Genomic DNA, 19,951 nt, shown 5'->3' with positions numbered 1-19,951 from the left:
GGCATCCTCGCCAACACTGGGGACCTACAATCTTTTTAATATATGCCTATCTGGCAAGCCAAAATCAAGATATTTTCCTGTTTTGTTATGCATTTCTTTTATTACCAGTGAATTTAAACTTTGTACATTTAGTATGTAAGTGTACTAAATGATAAAACTAATATTTATATACTGCTTAGTATGAACCAAACACTTCACATACATTAACTCAGTTAATTTTCACAACACTATTCGGTAAAGTACTATTAGTGTTCTTATTGTACAGATAAGGAAACTGAGGCCCAGAGAGGTTAAGCAACTTGACCAAGGGGACACAGCAGTGGTACCAAGATTCAAACCCAGGCAGCCTGGCTCCTGACTATGTGCTCTTTACTGCTACTCTACACTCCTCTCAGAAATGACTAGTTATATATTTTACCTAATTTTCTATTAAGATATTTCTTTTTTTTAGTTGTAAGAATGCTTTAGATAAATAGATAGAGAGATAGATAGAGATATCCATGTATATTTCAGTGCCTAAGTATCTAGTCAAAAATATGGTTACCCAGTTTATATCTGTCACGTCTTTCAATGTTGTTCATTACATTTTGTTACATAGAAATTTTTAAGAAAAATGTACAAATAATATATTGACACATTCTTGATATGCAAGATTCAAATAATGCAGAAGTATATAGAGCAAGTGTGAAAATTCCCTTCACTGTCCCACCCCAGGGGTAACCATGCCAAAAGACCAGAGGGCATCCTTCAGTTCTCCTTAGATCCTCTACACAGAGTTCTCCCTCTGTTGTCTAAAATGGACCACACTGTAGGATTGCTCGTGAAGCATTTTTTGGTTTTTTTCTAACTCCTAGCATTTTCTGGCTGTCTTTCCATGCTAATACATAGAAGTCTCTGTCTATCTTTTAAAATATTTTCATAGTACAGACCTACCACAATTTCTTTAACTACTCTCCTTAATGAACACCTAAGTTGTTCCCAGAATAAAGGATTTCTTTTTAAGTTGCTACAACTCTAAATCCTTTCAGGCCCTGTCTTTCGTATCATGCTAAGAATTTCTCCACCTCAGTACTATAAAAAAAAATTTAGTCTTAGTACTTTTATGGTTTTCCATGTGTATTTTATAACTGGCCACACTTCAAAACTCTCTTCTTAGAGTGGCTAGTTTTCAGCTCATTCTCTTGGGTTCTCTAATGGGCAGCAATCGTGTTTCTGCAAATAATGATAATTAGTTTTTTTCTTTTTATTATTTATGCTTCTCAGTTCTTTTCTTGTTTTTCCCCCCATTGGCTAGATCTAGAACATCTATTTTAAAAGTTTGTTTCTAACTTTAATTTGCAATTAAATATTGGGGGAAGTACAGAAAAGTGTTGAGCTAGTTAAATAGTAACCATCGAGTTGGAAGAGAGGAAACAGCAGGTTGAAAGTTTATTTCAAAACTAATTCTTTCACCCAGCCAGGGTGGCCACAGTGTATTCTGTGGGGTCAAGCTGGGGTTGAACTTAGGACGTGGCTTACATGAGAGAGAGATGTGTTACTTATAGGGGGATTGAGCAAATAAGTAACCTTACTGAGGATAATGAGAGCCAAGTTTCTCACGGAGAAGGGAGATACAAACATAGAAAGAGGGAAGGCTAGAATAAATTCTATGGTATTAGATTAGAAAAGGGGGTATCCCTGTGAACTCATGGATTTTAATGTACATTATAACATACAATAGACGGATTGCTCTGGAAATAAATATATGTATGTACACTTGTATATACATAAATATGTGTGTATAAATATACATACATAAATTTCCCAACTGTGCCACTGAGAGACCCAAAAGGGCATAACACCCCAGTAGCAATGAGCACACCAGTGCCCAGATCTGGGTTTCTAAATTCACCATTAAATGGAACCAGCTCTAAAACCTCTCTCGGGAAGCTATCCTCCCTGTGGTTACATAGTCACAGGCGCAGAGGATGTCTACGTCTGTCCACTCATTTTACAGCTGGGGTCACTGAAACCTTAATTTTTCTCTTGTCTTTTGGTGTTGGCTTTCTTGAAGCCACAGGAGAACAACAGCCGTTTAATATCAACAAAGAGTGTCTCACAATGGCCTTCTGAAGGTGGGTGCTAGGAATTCTATTTCTCTCTCTCTTCCTTGTTTGGAAAATCAAGCTATAGAGGCATTCTGCCTCTCTTAGGAAAAGAATCAAGATCTGAGCTCTCATTTTCCAACTCATAAGGTCGCACCACTGAAGGACGTATATTATTAGCTCTTTTCACGGTATACAGCTTTTCTTTCTGAGTTACCAAGCACATGCCTCCAACATCCTGTTTTCTCAACAACGTGATTTCTCACAACAGATACCAGGTGTGTTGGCGGGGGAACTTGCCCGGGACCCTGGAGCCCAGAAATGCCGAGAAAGCATTCCTCTGCTTGAAAAGGCAAGACAAGTACTTACATTTTTAATGATCAGTGGGTATCTTGTTACCCGTTGCATGGGCTTCAGTATAAAGCTAGACAGTGGCATCCCTTTACAGCGAGGGTCCATTGCCAATCTCTGAAATAAGAGATTTTTTTTAAAGGTACTTAAGAAATCTGCAAAATCCAGTCAGTGACATCAACGCTGTTGTTAATTTAGGACTCTCCACCCATCATATCGTCTCGTTTATCTGGATCACAGCTGAGGAGCCTGGAATTGGAAGGGCCTGACTGGTCACCCCTGGTGCGGGATGGGTCACTTCCCAGATGGAGAGCAGGCGACACGCAGGTGTGACTCAGCCACCAGGGTTAAGCCCTGCTCTTCAGATCCCACAGACTCTCCATGGGACCCATGTCTCCTTGCTTACGGAGATGCGATTCCGGCTTTACAGGGAATATTTCTTCCGGATATCTGCCAAAACTGTATAACATTCCCAGGAACAAGGATGATCACAAGACTAGAGGGTCAGAATAAAGATCCCCCGGAAGTCCCAGGGATGCTGGAAGGGCTGAATCTCATTGTTTCGGCTGGAGCCTGCAGATGCCATGGGAGCCCCAGGCAGGGAAGGTCCGTGGAGCTGACGCAGGAGGGGTCAGCACTCCAACCTCAGGGCCTGGGGGTCACATCCAGCCTGGGCTCCCTGCCTCTTGCTTCCCACCACTTTTGTCAGCTCAACTGGAGGACAGAGTCCTTCCTCCCCTGAAAGGTGATCCCGTCCACAGGCCACATGGCTTATATGGAGACGGCCCTCAAAGGCTCTGCTCACGGCTAATGCCTTAGAAACGGGCAGCTGCCACAACCTGGGCCCCAAGCAGCAGGAACTGCCGGCCCCGGAACCTGCTCCAGCCATAGACATCGTTATTCCAGGAACACTTCGCCCACCCTCGGCCTACTTCTTAGCACTGTTTCTCCCCTTAGAAGTTAGGATGCCCCATTCATTGGCAGGCAAATCAAAGCATTTCGTGTTGAGAAGAACCAGGAGGAAAAAGAAAGATCAGGCACAAGTGATGCTCTGGCCAAAAGAGACCCTGCTTTCACCTCACAATGACGATTCCACAAACACGACAATGGAGCAGGAGGGCACGGCCTGCCCCCCAAATGCATGAGGCACAAAGGTAAGCCTGTTGTTATTATTACTATTATTTTGCTGTCTATTCATTGAAATGTAGCTGTTTAGCGGAAGTTATTTTATTCTCTTCCTATCTTTTTCCTCTGGGAGAGGTGGGGGCTGATGGTGTAGGGTGGCATGGCCAGCAGGGACCCCACCTGGTCAAGGTCATGGCCCAGGTCAGCAGGCCCAGGGCCTGGGGCCTCCCACAGCATGGGGCCCACTTCCCCAAATGTCCCCTGCTGGACACACGGCTCTCCAGACCCTTGTTACCCCCTGAAGCAGAGATCCTGGCATCCCACATTGACTCCTATGGGCGGCCTAGAGCTTGAGGCAATGGGGAAAGGAACAAAGGGTCCTTCAGGAATCCTGGCCATTCCCTCCGCAGGGGAAGGGCAGACACCAGCAAAGATCTGAGGGTGCTCGGATTAAACAGGATAGGAAACCTGAGACCCGCCAGCCCTCCTGGGCTTAACAAATAAGATGGAAAATTTAAACCTGTATTCAAATAACACCGGTAACACCTGGACAACAGATCAAAGCTTCCAGGCCAGGCTGGCCCCTCCTCTCCAAGGCCATCTCTTTGATCATGGCCACACCTGTCAGCTAGTGCCAGCTCCCCATGGTCCAGCCAAGCCCTCAGTCCCTGCTGGCCTGTAGCAGAAATATGCTTGCAGACTTTCGAATTAGCCCCTAGCACACCCAGCTGCCCAAAGATGGCCACTCGGGGGACAGGGTCTCGGCTCAGCCTGGGCTCCTTACTTTGACAAACTCCTTGAAGTCCGGGGCCTCGTCCGTCTTCTGCTGGATCAGGGCAGCCCCGTTGAGCTGGCAGCTGCAGAAGCGGATGTAAGGCTGCATGTGCGGCAGCTGCGCCGTCAGGATGTCACCGATCATCTTCACGGGCATCTTCTCCCCAGACATTTTCTTGCGAACTCTCAGTGCTCTGCACGGAAACACGAGAGGTGAGCTCCCGCCCTCACACTCTCTGACACGGCACACTTCTAGGCGGTACAGAAACAGAATGTGTGTGAGGGGCACAAACCCAAGGGCCACTAAAGGATCTATTTGAGAGACAAGGAACAGAAAAAGAAACAAGTCTAATTCTACAGAGAGGTGTGACCGGAGCATTTTTCTTTGGCATAATGGCTGTTTGCTGGCTCTTAAGAATAAAAACTTAAAAAAAAAAAACTCTTTGCCGAACAAATCAGCCTAAAAAACAATTTTTTCTTAGGGAGAAATATGCAATCGTTTCTTTAATAACTCAGACTGGATCCCCGTGTTGATGTCTCACTTTGTGGATTATGTGTGGTGAAGGCCCCGGGCTGGTACAGCCTCCACGCTGACCCTGTTTCTGGGGCCGATGCCACCCAAGGGAAGCTGCTTTTGCCAGTGAACATGGAGGCCCGTTTTCAGACTAAACGGAACATGATTAAGGTGTAAATCAACTGCCATAGAAAAATAATCCCATTACGTTCACCAAGGCCAGGTGTCAAGGCCGTTCACTGCTTCACTGCTGTGGCTAATTTGAAGGTGTCTGGCTTAGGAGGGGTTCTGAGGAAAGAAGCCTATTAATACGACGATGGGCCAAGGGACCCAAACAGTTTACACCCTGGAAGCCGAGACGGGACTGGAGCAACTGGGAGCTGTTTGTTCCGGGGTCCAGCCACGTCTGAGTGTTCGGGGGCAAGATAACCAAGACTGTACGTCCCACCCTGCCAGCTCTAACATGCGAACTCTTAACTCTGGTATCTAGAAGGTGCATGACACTGAGCTACTACATGGCAAGGATAGCGATGTACTGTGAGGGCAGGACCACAGTATATGAGGCCATGAGTGTGTTCTGTCTAGTGACCACAGATGGATGGATGGATAGACGGACGGATGGATGGACGGATGGATGGAACAGAATGGTGTGATATACGATTTTAACATAAGGGTGGGAGGATGTCACCGTGAATGCCTTTGGCTCTCTTCATGGTCATGGGTAGGGCTGTATTATTCCAAGAAGGCTCTGCAATCTTAGTATTGGGCTTTAAAAACTTCAGATCACTTTATTTTATTTCTCCTACATTTTTGGATAAAGGAAAAACATCCTTGTATTGGGCAAGCAAGCCAAGGAGAGAAACTTTAGATAGAGTAAGTTATGTGGTCTGAACAATTAGCCACTCAACCTCAAGCAGATGCCCTGGTGGATGGAGATGCGCATCAGCACCGGCTGCCTGGGGTGTGAGGAGTGGCAGCTTGGTACCCTCAGGATGGCCCAATGGCCACTGGCCATTTTGTGGGTTGGTGTGGAATATCTCCCAAAGTGTAGAAATTTACTCTAGGGTGACGTCACCACCAATTTTGGGGAATGAGAGCCCTCAATAACCATGTTGCAAACCTGCTATGGATGGAAACAGGAAGAAATTGCATCATTCCATCATTTTCCTACAAGGAGCAAAACAATCGCTCTGCAAGGGAATAAAAGTACTTTTATCATCGCCCTCCTCTTTTTTTTAAATGATGGGGAGACAAGAAAAAGGGAAAAGAAGAAAGATCATAAGCAGATTGTCATTGTCTTGAGGAAGTTAGACCAGATCCTGGGTTCGGGGGGCCACATTGAGACTCAAGCTGTCCATCCAGGAGGCAGCCTGAAAATCAGGCCCTAAGAGGGGTCAAGCACCTATTAGGTTCAGTTGTGGGCCTCCTTCTGGGAAGTTCTGCTGCACAGGCAAGACCTAAGAGGACCCGGCTTGAATGGATTTCAACAGGGGGTGTCACCAGGCTCAGGGGTCACAGGACTCGGCTGCTGCAGCCACAGCCCGGCCCTTTGGTGAGCTGATTTGTAATCTCATAAAAAGTTTTACAGATTCTAGGCTTGAACTGCGAGGGTATTCAATCAGCTAAGGAACATTTCAAAGAGCGCGCGAATGTTTGCTGAACAAATAGATGTTCCCAACCTCTGAAGGCTGCAGACCGAGCGGGCGGTCAAATGAACTGGCGCTTATTAACACGTCCTATGCACTCAACACTTTTTTTTTTTACGTTTATTACTTATTATCTTCTAATTGTGGAAACTGAGGTACACAGAAATTGAGTGACTTGACCAAAGTCACAGGCCCCATAGGTGATAGAGATAGCCCTTGAACCCGGGTGGTCTGACTCTGGAGCCTGCAGTTTGTAAGCACCGTGCGTGGGACAGCAGTCTCAAAGCCCCGGACCCACCTCCACACCCGGAGCTGCTCTCAGCTCCTGCTCCCTCCTTCCTCCCGAAGCAGCCCTGCCATCTCGCCCAAACCTCTCTGTCTGATTCCCGCTGTCCTGTTTCCAGGGCCCCTCTGCACTTCTCTGCTGCTGTCCTTCTCTTCATTTCTTCCATGCTCTCTTTTTCCCTCTCTTTCTCCCTACTCCCAGCCCAAAGCTCCATTTTTTCCTTCTTTCTCTCCATCCTGTTTTTACCCTCCAAGATATATTTCTTGCTTTTTGTTTTTCTTTTGTTTTCTGCTTCAAATAAAATCGTGTCTATTGTTCTTAAGTTTTAGGAAGTAAATCAAATATTTTATATTTAAGAGAACTTTTTTTTGGAGAAGCTCTTTCATTTTTTTCTTTTCCTTCTTTCTTTTTTTCAAGCAAGGAGGCAGGGGAGGATCCTGATAAAAAATAAACAGTTCCCAGCACCTGGGTTTGCAGGTCCTACCTCACTTCCGCATCCCTTCTGCTGTCTCTCCGACAGCTGCCCCTAGCGGCCTGCACCTGGCTCTTAATAGCAAAAGGTTCTGATGTTTCTGCCCTACTCTGCTTAATAAAGGCAAATTTCTCAGCTCTCCATTCACCAGTAAGAAAGTCAGTCATCCACTCTAACCCAACCAAAGGCATCATTAGTAGGAAGTCCATATGTCCCAGTTGCCCCCTTTTATTTTCATTTTATCTATTTCTTATTTATCTGTTTGATAAATCCTGTGACCTCCTCCCCCCGAAGTACGAGGAGCTGCTGGCCCTTCAACCAGGAATGCCAGATATGTGGCTGCTCACGGTGGCTTCCAGGCACTGCTGCCCTAAATCCTCTTTATCCCCAAGTGCCGCCCTCTTCCAGCCTGCCAGGAGCCCCCACGTCTCCCCAGCGTTGGGGTTATTCCATTGCCTGAATAAATTAAGCCTATGCAGCAAAGCGAATATGGCAAAATGTCATTGTACAACCTACCACATGGGTGCTCACCCCACAGTTCTTTCAGTTTTTCTGTAGGTTGTAATTTTTCACAATATGATGTTGAAAAGGGAAAAAAAAAAAACAAACAGAAAACGAAACCAGGTGCCCCGGAGGCTCCTGTTACATATTTTACCTGGAAGATGACAACATTAGCCAGTTCGTCCAAACTAACAGGTCATCAGAGGAGGGGACAGAGCACAGGGACACTGTGATGGGAGGGGATGGTGCCCGTGCACATCTGTGTGATGACGGAGAGCGTGCCAGGCGTGCACCTGCCCGCCTTGCTCCTCAGAATAACCCTGCATCTTAGAGAGGGCAGGTACCACACTGCAATTTTACAGGCTGGCCAAGGAAACTGCCAAGAACAAGTGAGAAGGCGCTGGAGCTACTATAAAAACTCAAGACGTCTGCCTCCTGGTTCCATGTTCTTTCCATCAGGGGCAGGACAGGTGTGGAAGCCCCAGTGGGACCCTGGGTGTCATCCACAGAGCAGTCCAGGGGACTCGCTCGCCTTCTGTGTGACTTCGGGCAAGTTGCTCAACCTCTCTGAGCCTTGTTTCCCAGCTGTAACAGCTCTCAATTCCTACCTCTGGGGCTGTGGAGCACATCAGCGCTAACAGGAGGGAGGAGCAGGCAGGCCCGGCCCCGACAGAGCTCAAGAAAGGGGCTGCTTCTTCCCAGGCTAGAGCAGGAGGGAGAGCGAGAAGTGGGAGGACAACAGAAAGGCATGGGACGCCGTTTCCCTCGGGACAACTCTGATGGGGGACCAGGGACAGACGCTCGGAAGCCTCAGACACGTCTCCCACGTCCCCGTCCCCTGCTGATGGCTGCCCAAGGAAAGGGGTTGGACTTGCAGGTTTATTTTCAACAAAAACTTTGTGTCTATTTTAAAACTACTTGTCGGGGCCGGCCCCGTGGCCCAGCGGTTAAGTTCGTGTGCTCCACTTCATGGGCCCAGGGTTTCGCTGGTTTGGATCCTGGGCACAGACATGGCACTGCTCATCAGGCCACGCTGAGGTGGCGTCCCACATGGCACAACTAGAAGGACCCACAACTAAAATATGCAACTATGTGGGGGCCGGCCCGGTGGCGCAGAATTTAAGTGCGCACGTTCCGCTTGAGCGGCCCGGGGTTCGCCAGTTCGGATCCCAGGTGCGGACATGACACTGCTTGGGAAACGCCATGCTGTGGTAGGAGTCCCTCATATAAAGTAGAGGAAGATGGGCACGGATGTTAGCTCAGGGCCAGTCTTCCTCAGCAAAAAAACGGAGGATTGGCAGTAGTTAGCTCAGGGCTAATCTTCCTCAAAAAAACAAAAAAAATGCAACTATGTACTGGGGGGATTTGGGGAGAAAAAGCAGAAAGAAAAAAAAGGTTGGCAACAGTTGTTAGCTCAGGTGCCAATCTTTAAAAAAACATCTTTAATTAAAAAATTTTAAAAAACGACTTGTCTCCAGCACCTGAGGTTTAGTACTGGTGGGCTCAGGGGTTAACTAACCCCCATGCCTCCTGGTGACAGGGCAGCCTCCCTCCAAGGCAAGGGTGGGTGCTCAGCCCCTGCCACCAGGGTCCCCAGAGCCCAAGCCCAGCGCTTACTATGGACCATCATCGAAAGGCCCCCTAATAAGAACACTACGTGGTAGGTACTCTTTTCATCCCCACTTTACAGAGGAGGGCGCTGAGCCCAGGGAACGCGAGGGACCTGCTCAAAGACACACAGGCAGTGGGCAAGAGCAGGGCGTGGGCCCGAGAGTCTGACGCAGACCTGCACTCAGAAGCTTCTACCCCATCCTCTTCGAGGAGGATAATAGAAACGCTTTCTCTAACCACCCCCTCCACCCCCGGGGTCATCTTTGATTTGTCTTCTAGAACACAGGGAGAGGAGGCGTTACGTCCTTTCTTCACATCCACCTCTCTGCCCCTCGTCTCTCCATCCCTCATCCACTCCCGACACACACTCAGGGAAGTGGGGACCTGAAATTATAAGAACAGCACAGGGACCACTTGCAGGAAACAGCGGCTTCTCAAGTACGTGCACGTAGAGCTTGGGGTGGACACGAGTTCCCGGGGGCCACACGTCACTCTCTGCCCCAGGGAGACGGTGGCCCCTGCTCCCAGCTGGCTGTATCACCATGGACTTGATCTGTGTCCTAGCAAGTGATGTTATAATGAGGGCCTGGTGGACACAGATTTGGATCTTTTTTTAGAACTGGAAGGGAATTTGTGATGATGTAATCCAATCCCTTCATTTTACAGGTGGGGAAACTGAGGCTCAAAGAGGCAGGGCAGTGATTTGGGCTCCAAACCCAGGTATCAGGACTCCTGGCCCCGTGCTTTCTCTCTGGCCCTGTAGCTGACTTTGCAGATGAAATAGGAAGAAAATACCCAGCTCCAGGCCAGCTTCTTGGTGAGTCACCCCCAGGAGCTGCTGCAGACCGTGGGCAGTGAACCGTCCCACCGTGTTCCCTCTACAGGAGCCAAGAATGTCTCAAGAGGCCAATACTTGCCCATTGGACCCCAGGCCTGAGAAAAGGCGGGGCAGGGGGGCTGCCCCACATCCCAGGATGGAGCCAGCCAGTGATGGAGAGCCAGAATCGGCCTCGCTCTGGAAGTTCTAGAACCACAGTAAAAGGAGGACCTCAGATGCCTTGGCAATTGACTCTCCACAATGAAAAACGTGGGGGTGTGTTTCAGAATGCAGCAGGGTGCAAAAGAGCGATGGTGCTCGTGAGTGGAAATGAGCAAACACGGCAGAAAGAAACAGAGGGCGGCATGCACGGAGGAGAGGGGACACACGGACGAAGCCACACAGAAGTGCTAGTGTGTGAGAGCCGAGGGGGAAGCGAGGCCGGGCATTAGAGAAGAGAGGCTTACTTCAGTAGTTTGATATTACACATAATCAGCTCCTTCCAGTTAACAAAAATCATAGCACCCTCTTTTTCTGTCAGCAGCTCAGACTCCATCAGGGGTTTCTGAAAGATCTACAGGTGCAGAAAACGGAGCAGTTCAGAAAGCAAACAGTTAGCTTAAAACTCAAACACACGCACACACAGATCTGTTCAGAGCGACCGGAAGGACCGAGGCGTCTGCAGCTTTGTGGGGAGCCCAGAAGCTGAACGCCCAGCCTTCCTGCAGAGTTTCTGAAGCAGACGGCCCCTCCTCTGTCTGGGGGGCGTTGAAAGGGGGCCCCCATTGGGTCTGCATTGTTTTTCTTCTCCTGGGCTCTGGGAAATAAATGAGCCGGCCCAAGCTCCATGATCTGGGCTGAACCCCATGTGGTGAGCCCCTACAAAGAGGCTGTCATCTACCATTGGGGGCAGGGCGCTCTTCCCAAAGTTTGTTAGGGATGGGGACAGCCTACCTGGGAAGCTCACTTGGCTGGGCTGAGGCTGTTCCCCGGGAGCCCTACATTTCATGAGTCCTTAAGCCGACATTGAACCTGGCATCTACCAGGCCACTGCACAAAAGTGCCATATCCAAGGGGGGGGCGGTGACAATCAATCCTGGACATCCCAGACTGAATATTTTGTGACAGACAAGTGTCTCGAGAAACGGGCATGTTTTTTGAATTGGCACCAATCTTTCCTACGCGTTAATGGTGGCCTTGCGGGCCAGCAACCTATCCCGCATCCTGTACTCATTCAGCCTGGGTAACCGAGGCACGTCTTCTCTGGTTGTTAAGACAATAGGAGGAGATGGTTTCACCACCGTTGGTAGGAGTGGGATTTCTACACGTCACAATACTTTTCAAATTGTAGAGCGACCCTGACAGCCAGCTCTGCAAAACCCCATGTCCTAATATGACAACTCCCCAGGCGTATGGATAAAAAGCTTCCGGAAAAGCAAAGCTTCCCAACTCTGCATCTCCCCATCCTTCTGGACAGGTGACCAAGATCTTTCAATGGCTGCCTGCAGGCAGAGACAAAATGAGGCGTCATTCAGGATGGAGGGCTACACGGGGGACCTGGGAGGACGCATCTTCCTTCTCAGCAACAGATTTCCCTCAGGGGCAATGTGGAGCACTAGGAACAATGCAAGATGTTGGCCAGAGGGCTGCCATTTTCAGATGCTAACCCTGAAGGCCAGGGAGATGCCCTGACTTGCTCTGTGGGCTGGTGGCTGAGTTGCAACTTCTCTGAGAAGAGCCTAGACTCCCAGCTCACTGTCCACGTGTCCCCTTCCATGCACCTCCCCCCGGCTCATTGTCCCTTGGCAGGAGGGCTCTCTGCCCCTCTGTTGGTAGGACTCTGAGTTGGCCATGGGTGAGAATTTAACCATCTTCTCTCGGGCAAAAATCTCCTATGTGATCGACCGCCCAGATGCTCCCCAAACATCAGAGTCTGATTCTCAGACTCAGAATCAGGGCACGGGCCTCCTGGGCAGAGGCCCCCACCTCTCCCCACCCTCTGCCAGTGCCCCCCACCGCCCGCCAGCACCCACAGCCGCCGTTACCTCTGTGACAAGCTGCAGGTCATTCACATAGTTCTCCTCCGTGACAATGAGTTCGTGGATGTATCCTTGTCTCTTTCTCTCAGTTGGGGTCAACATGTCCAAGAGATGTAAATCTGAACACCCTGGAAAACACAACCAATGGGACAATTGAGTCCAAGTCTGGGGAGGCCCATAAGCTTCACAGCGAGACCCTGGGTCCTCGTGGCTGCTGGGGTCTATGGTCTCGCTCCAGTCGGGCAGTGTTGAGGGTTACATAGTGTCCTCTAAAAAGAGATGTTCAAGTCCTAACCTCTGGTACCTGTGAATGCAAGCTTATTTGAAAATAGGGTTTCCTGCAGATGTAATCATATTCAGACGAAGTCATACTCACTTAGGGTGGGCCCTAATCCAATATGTCTGGTGTCCTCATAAGAAGACAATACAGAGACGACAGAAAGAACGTCCTGTGACAACAGAGGCAGAGACTAGAGAGAGATGTCTACAAGCCAAGGAACGCCAAGGATTGCTGGCTGCCATCAGAAGCTAAGAGAAAGGCAGAGAACAAATTCTCCCCTAAAGCGGTCAGAGGCACACGGCCCTGCCAACACCTTGATTTTGGACTTCTCATCTCCAGAACTGGGAGAGAATAAATTTCTGTTGTTTTAGCCACCCAGTCCGAGGTCATCTGTTACCTAGGAAGCTGATACAGGAGGCACACTCCTGCTCCGTCAAAACCACTAAAAGAATGTTAAGAAAGAAGAGTTCGGGACAAGTGGCCAACGTTTCCTGGAGGCTCACACCACGCAAGGCTCTGGACAGGGAGCTTTATATCGACAGCTGCATTTAATGCCCACATAGATGTGCAATTATTTCCATTTCACAGACGAGGAAACTGAGGCTTAGAGAGGCTGATTCACACAAGATCTCTGAGCTGGGTGGTGGTGAAGCCAAGAGTCGAACCCTGACTTTGACTCCAGAGCCCGGACACTACTCCGGACCACTACTGCTGGGTGCAAGCTACAGGAAGGCATAAGGTGGTCCTGAGGTTGCTTTTGGGAGGATGAAGTGGCTGTGCTGTGGCTCCTGATGGGCCTGGGAACAGGGCAGATGTGGGGCGCACCCAGACCGTGCTGGATAAACTCTCCTGGGCCAGGCTGCTCTCCTGCGCCCGTGGAAGCCGCGCAGCGAGCCTGCAGGCAGATGAGGAAAGCCTTCCAGCCGCAGACAGCCAGGCACAACCACGGCCTCAGGTGCTGCAGGGAATGGCTGTGGTGGCCTGAGATGGAGCACACACAGGAGGTGGTGCCTGCCCCTGCCTCTGCTCGCTTAGCCGGTTATTTGGGATTTTGTTTGCTTGGAATGTTCTTGGGTTATTGGCAGAGGTTGCCCCACGACATGCACACTGGAAAGAGAGAACGGAAGCTCTGTTCTCGGGAGTACCCCTCATCAAGCTGGTGGTCTCCCCCTTCCTTTTCATCAGGGGTTCTTCGTTTAATCACGGAAACCAGATTTGTAAAACAGCTTGGGAGACGTCTTGGATGTAGGCGGGGTGGGGATGCCGAGTCCCATTTACTTGCTTTTCTCATCCCTTCTTCTCCCCACAAGGGGGCGCAATGGAGCACAGTGTGAAAACCCCTGCTGGGGACCGGCGGTGCTCAAAGCGTGGTCCCCAGACCAGCAGCATCAGCAGCACTTGGCAGTTTGTGACAAATGCAAATCATCAGGCCCCTGCTGAATACTCTGTGGAGTTGGGGTCCGGGAATCTGATTTAATAAGCTCTCCAGGTGATTTTGTAGGCACACTCAAGTTTGAGAAGCCTGCTCCGACTACCAGCAGTGCCTCAGAGCTCCCGTCTTCCCCGAGTGAGTTATCTGGGCTCATGACTGATCTAAGTCTATATGCTGGAAGCTTCTCCAAATAGAATGATCCCTCTGGGGCAGATGATGTCACAGACTTCTTGGCATGGGCCTCACTGTGCTGGAGATTAACTCTGAGCCGCCGTGCTTCCAGTCCGCAGTTCGGCCTCCTCCCCTGGCCAAATGCCCTTTCTAGAATGCTGTAGCTTCTCTCCTAGGACAGGACCATCCCAGGATGGGCAGACGGATGCCAGGAAAGCAGCAGGGAGGAGCCATCATTACGTTAACACCCTCTGCACCCGTTTAGCTGAGACTTCGCTCAAAGGCACCACAGTGCGGCCAAGCTCTCATTCCACAGGGCCACGGGCTGAGCAGGAACCTTCTGCAGATGCATCTGGAACTTGGGCCCTCTGCTCACCCACGGCTTGGCCCAGTTGTTCTTCCTGCCTTGGGGCATTGGTTGTGTTTTATTAAAACAGTTGCATCAACAGTGAACTCAGGAAGGAAGCAAGTGAGGATGACCCCCTCATTCAGTTCAGCCCGCCTCTCCTGAGCTGCTGCTCTGGCTTAGGGAAGCTGACTGATGTCACCAACTTCTTTGGCTTTTATTAAGAAAGCCACCCAGGAAACACTCTTCACTTTGGGAGGAAAACATCCCATTCCTGGCCTCTTCTCACCAAACTCTTAGTGACTCATAGAGCCCAGGAGTAAGGTCATTTCTTGTCAAACGGCAGAAAGCAGCCCTTGCATTACAAGGACTTGTATGAACTCTCTTGGAAGCAGAGAGAAAATTCCTCCCCTGGAATTTTCAGGGCGTTCCTTTCTGAGGGAGATTAGAATGTTGTAGGAGCTGCAGTGCCACTACTCGCCTCACAAACCCTGGGCCGTGACGTTTGCAGGGACACCCACACCAGGGGAGTAGTGGACACTGGTTGGACCAGTCTTCCGAATGTCCCTTTAGGTCACAATTTCCCTTGGAGAATCTGATGGATGCTATAAACCCTGGCCCCCAAAAACACGTGTACAATGCACACAACATACACACACATTTTGCACAGAATTTTGTAGAGTTCACAGGCCCTCCTGAAGCTTGTTCATGGATCTCATTCATCCATTTGACAAATATTCAGTTACGTCCTACCAAGACTCTAGCACTAACTGTGCCGGGTGCTGGAGATTCACCATGGGAGGGGACAAACGCTGCCCTCCAGAGCATTCAGCTAAGAACCTTGGGGGTCTCAGCTGGCAGTGGTACTGCCCCCTACAGGCTGTAGGTGGTACTGCCCCCCCAGGCTGAGGGTGTTACTGAGCCTCCCCAATACGCTGAAGGTGGTACTGAATGCTGCCCCCCCAAATCTCCCACAGGCTGAGGGTAGTACTGCCCCCAACAGGCTGAAGATGGTACTGTCCCACCACCCCCAGGCTGAGGGTGGTACTGAGCATCCCCAACATGCTGAAGGTGGTACTGAACACTGCCCCCGCAAATCTCCCACAGGCTGAGGATAGTACTGTCTCCCCAGGTACTTCCCCCCACCAGGTTGAGGGTTGTACTGCATCCAGCCTCACCCCCAGGGCTGAGAATGCATTCGTGGTTGTCATAATGACTAGACTGCTGGAATTTGGTGGCTGGATCAGGACTGCTCGATGACCTGCAGTATACATGGCAGAACTGCATTGGGTGCTCAAATGCCAAGAGCACCCCACTGAGAAATGCTGACATTACTAGAGACTGACAACCAGAATGGGATTACACTCTGCACCAGGACTGTGCCAGTGACCGGAAGATATGCTCAGGATGACTGAGGAATCGGAAACAAGGACCTGGGAGGAAAGATGACAGGCACTGGCTTGCTTTGGATTTCAGAAGTTCAGAGTCTTCAAATTTTATATGGTGTGGATTTGGAGAAGCTCGGAGCTAGAGTGACAGCAGAAAGTCCAGGGTGGATTTGGGTCATTGGTCCAAGAATCTCAGGTGCTGGGGCCAGTTCGGGGTGAGGAGGTCTCCTGCACAGGGGGGAATGGAGAGGGACATGAGGGGGCTGCATGGCCTTCTGCTCCGGCCATCCAGTCAACCCAAGTGACAGGCCCAAGTCAGAGCTGATGGAGCTGAGAAGTCTAGAGCGAGGTGCTCTGTGACCCTGGGCTGCTTGCTTCGACGAAGTCTGCCCCACACAGGTCCACCTACCAGCCTACCTGGAGACAGGGGGATGGTCCAAATGGCCTCTCCAGGACCCAGAACACAATGCAAAGCAAAGATTTTGCAGGGAGACTCGTCTCAGCATTGTGCGCCAATGATGTTGGCTTGGAACCATCTTGTTAGCTACTGAAGTGACCCATAGGATGCTGTTTTAAAAATTCTTGCTGGGGAATGCCAGACCACGAGAACCATTACAGACTTGAAATAGACACTTTGAACTCAAAAATATCCTTTCTTTGAAAATTTAATATTTAGAAAAACAAGAGACTTTAAAAACTTCATTATTCAGAGCAGGGTAAATGGAAAAGACATTTCAAATAAGAGTTTCCTTTAGGGGTGGAGGGATGTGGTCCTTCTCTCCTTTGGGAAGCAGGATAAACCACAGTTTGCTGGCTCCCTTCCCGAGGAAAAACGAGAAGACAGATTATGGCAAATAACCTTTTGTGGACATGTCGGCGTGATGAAGAGATTCTTATAACTAATTTAATCCACTCACAGCTGAAATAATATTGCAAAGGACTCCAGGCAGTTAAAAATGATCCCCAATTAGAGCCCACGTAAAATTCCTAATCTCTGCACTGCCCCTTATAATTTTGTAGAGTCAGACACATTTACAAAATAGAAAGATGCCATTTTGAAAGGATTTGAATCTGGGGCACTGGAGAAAAGTACGGGAAAATCTTACCCAAAACAGTCACCTGTCCCCATGGGACAATATTCATATGAACAGCATCATTTAAATAAATCATTTTATTACAAAAGTAATACATGAACATATGCTTATGGTAAACAGTTCAAAGGATACAGAAGTATTTAGGGTAAAAAATGAGCATCGCCTCTCTCCACACCCCCAACCATTCTACTTCCTTTCCCATCAAGGACCATAATTTTAAAAACCAAACCAGCCCCCACAGCAAGCTGGCCACTGAGCAAAGCAAATAAACACGCCTGGTTCCTGTTATGAAATGGGCCAAAATATACTATAAGACGGTCAATAAATATTTATCAAGTTCCTATGAAGTCCAAGAGATACAGAAATAAGCAGGATAGTGTCCTTGTCCTCAAGGAAACTCACAGCCCTGAGGGAGACTTGAAAATTAAATTTAAAACGGCAAGCAATAAACAATGAGCCTGCGAGCTGTGCGGAAGGTGGAGGCTGCAGGCACTCAGAAAAGTAGATGCTCTTTGGCCCGAGAGAGGAGGAGTCTGCCAGGAGGTCCTACTTGCACTGGGTTTCCATTTGGCTGGGTGAATGGGGCCGTTATGGGGGGTGGGGGGGGGAACGGACCAATGTGTCAGGTGAACGCAGAAACGCTGTGGGAGATAAGGTGGGAAATAGATCACAGAGGTCATGATGCGGGAGGGACCAGGGGAGAGAGCTGGGTAGCATCCAGCAATGTGGAAGTTCAGGCGATGGTTTTTCATTGAAAAACCAGGGAAAGAATACACCAATGTCTCTGAGGACATTCAGCCCAAGTCCTCTGGCTAAATGGCCCCAGGTCAGCAGGATACATGTTAACTGGGCTCCTGGAGCTCCCGTCTACGCTGAAGGCTTCTCCAGGGATGACCTGGCTGGAGGAAATGGGACCTTACGGCCCCGGTCTCTCCTGCCAGCTGAGCCCACTCTCCTCAACGCTACACTGGATGGATTCTCCAGGGAAAATGAATCTAATTGTGCAGCCCTCCACCTCCTGGGCACAGTGGCATGGGGGCAGGGAGGGGTGGCCTGGCATGTAGGAAAGGCAGGCGAAGCCCACAACGGATGTGACGTAAGGAAGGTCCTCTGGTCACTTTATCCTCCAGCCTGCAGCTGACATCTGAAACCCCCATTGTCTAAGCTGTGAACTTGTGCATTCCTGCTGTGACCACTGTGCTTAGAGCTGGGATTCTGTGACAAAGGGGGTGGGCCGGGTCCTTCAGGAGCCTCAGCCTACCGGAGGCTCGGGCCTTCCATCCTGACTCAGATCCTTGCCAAACCGCAGGCGCTCACAGAGGGCATCACTGTCAGTTATCAGTCCTCGAGACCACAGAGTTGCAAATCCCTAAGACTGGATTTTTACGGGGGTCTAAGGAAGCCAGGTGGGCACTGGGCCTGCAGCAAGAGATGGGGGAATGTCACCCGACTGCACCAAAGACCCGCTGTGCCGATGTCCAGCTGAGCCCAGGCATCCCTCTCCAGCCTGTCCTGGGGGCTGGCCAGGCCCCAGGAGGCTGGGTCCCTCTGGGAGCTTCCCCTTAGCTGCATTGAGTCATAACACAGAAGATAGAAGTGCCAAGGTAGCTTCCAGATGAGCTTAACTTTTTCCCTAGAAGGAGAATTCAGCCTACATGAGCTTCCAGGCAGCATAATAACTGTTAAGAAGTGGTGAAAATCAAATTACTCTCAGGGGTAAGTCATCTCTTAATTGTCCGTAAATAAGAATGTTAGTAATTTTTTTTATTAAAGGCGTATCATTTGTGGCTTTATAACCGACACTGGAATTCCTGGTGTGGCATCAAGTGCCCCATGGTATGCATTTGTTAGCTCATTCCTGCTCCCATCTATGTCACACCCTTGTTTTCCTTTCTTCCCCAGTTCCTGCTTCCGATGTGCGCTATCTGTGGTATTTTGGGTATCCTTAGTAGCGGCCGTAAATAAATCCTTTGGGTACACAAGGCAGATTGGGATGTTAGAAGTACAAACACATCTTTATTGGAATATAAGGGAGGAGGCAGGAGTCTTGACAAGAGGGATGTTGGGAATATTTTCCAGGGGAGGAGGAATTTGAGTTGGACTTCGTCAGGCAAATGTCAGGGAGGGTGGGCAGTTGGGACGGGTCCGAGCAGAGGGAACAAGGAAACTGAGCCACAGAGAAGTGAAGTCCCCTACCAAAGCCTCAGTTAACAAATGGCAGAGGGAGTGGGACCCCATGAGACCCGGCTCTCAGCCACTGTGCCTCTGGCCTTGCTGGAAAGGTGATGTATCAGTGAACTCGGGCAGCTGTAACAAAGTTCCATGGCCTGGGCGGCTCTGACAATAGAACTTTACTGTCTCACGGTTCTGGAGGCTGGAAGTCCGAGATCAAGCTGCTGGCGGGTCTGGTTTCTTCCGAGGCCTTTCTCCTTGGCTGGCGGACGGTCGTCTTCTCCCCACGTCCTCACATGGTCTTTCCTCTGCATGTGATCACCCTTGGTGACTTTTTGTGCCCAAGTCTCCTCTTCTTATTAAGGACACAAGTCAGATTGCATTAGGGCCCACCCTAATGGCCTCATCTTAACTTGATGACCCCTTTAAAGTCCCTATCTCCAAATATAGTCCTGTTCTCGGGTACTAGGGGTAAGGGCTTTGACATACGAGTTTTGGGGGAAACACAGTTCAGCCCATAACAGGTGGGAAAGCACAGTCAAGGAGGCTTTGAACCCTGGAGTGAGGCGTGTGTATTTTCGTCTTTGGTGGCAGAACCAGGGAAGGTCCTGGCTGTATTTCAGGAGGATCACTATGGCAGCTGCATAGACGATGGATGAGGGCTATGGCCCTCGAGTTTGGCTGCACATTGGACTCACCCAAGGAGCTTTTATAAAGCCTAGTGTCCCTGCTGCACCCCAGACCAATCAAATCCGACTGGCTGGGGTATGACCTGGGCATCTGTAATTTGTAAAGCTTCCAGGTGGTTCCGACGTGCAGCCAAGAGTGAGGACCACTCCATGAGAAGG

General features: G+C 49.7%; 1 protein-coding gene across 9 annotated transcripts in view; it reads right to left on the bottom strand.

Moving 5' to 3' along the window:
- The window catches only part of ITSN1 (intersectin 1), a 213,988-nt gene that overhangs the window by 26,879 nt on the left and 167,158 nt on the right, over positions 1 to 19,951 (bottom strand). For 7 of the 9 annotated variants that reach the window (XM_023630068.2, XM_070252565.1, XM_023630067.2 and 4 more), the window contains 4 exons: positions 12,227 to 12,348; positions 10,649 to 10,755; positions 4,345 to 4,528; positions 2,454 to 2,552 (listed from right to left, as the gene is read on the bottom strand). In XM_023630068.2, coding sequence (XP_023485836.1) covers positions 2,454 to 2,552; positions 4,345 to 4,528; positions 10,649 to 10,755; positions 12,227 to 12,348 — 512 coding nt within the window. Of the gene's footprint in view, positions 1 to 2,453; positions 2,553 to 4,344; positions 4,529 to 10,648; positions 10,756 to 12,226; positions 12,349 to 19,951 lie in introns of those variants that run through there. The other 2 variants (XR_011433019.1, XR_011433018.1) reach the window with 2 other exon arrangements.

The sequence above is a fragment of the Equus caballus genome, chromosome 26 (genome assembly GCF_041296265.1).
Source record: "Equus caballus isolate H_3958 breed thoroughbred chromosome 26, TB-T2T, whole genome shotgun sequence".
NCBI classification, from domain to species: Eukaryota; Metazoa; Chordata; class Mammalia; order Perissodactyla; family Equidae; genus Equus; species Equus caballus.
The sequence above is the reverse complement of the archived record's forward strand: the minus strand, read 5'-3'. Positions and strand labels throughout refer to the sequence as shown.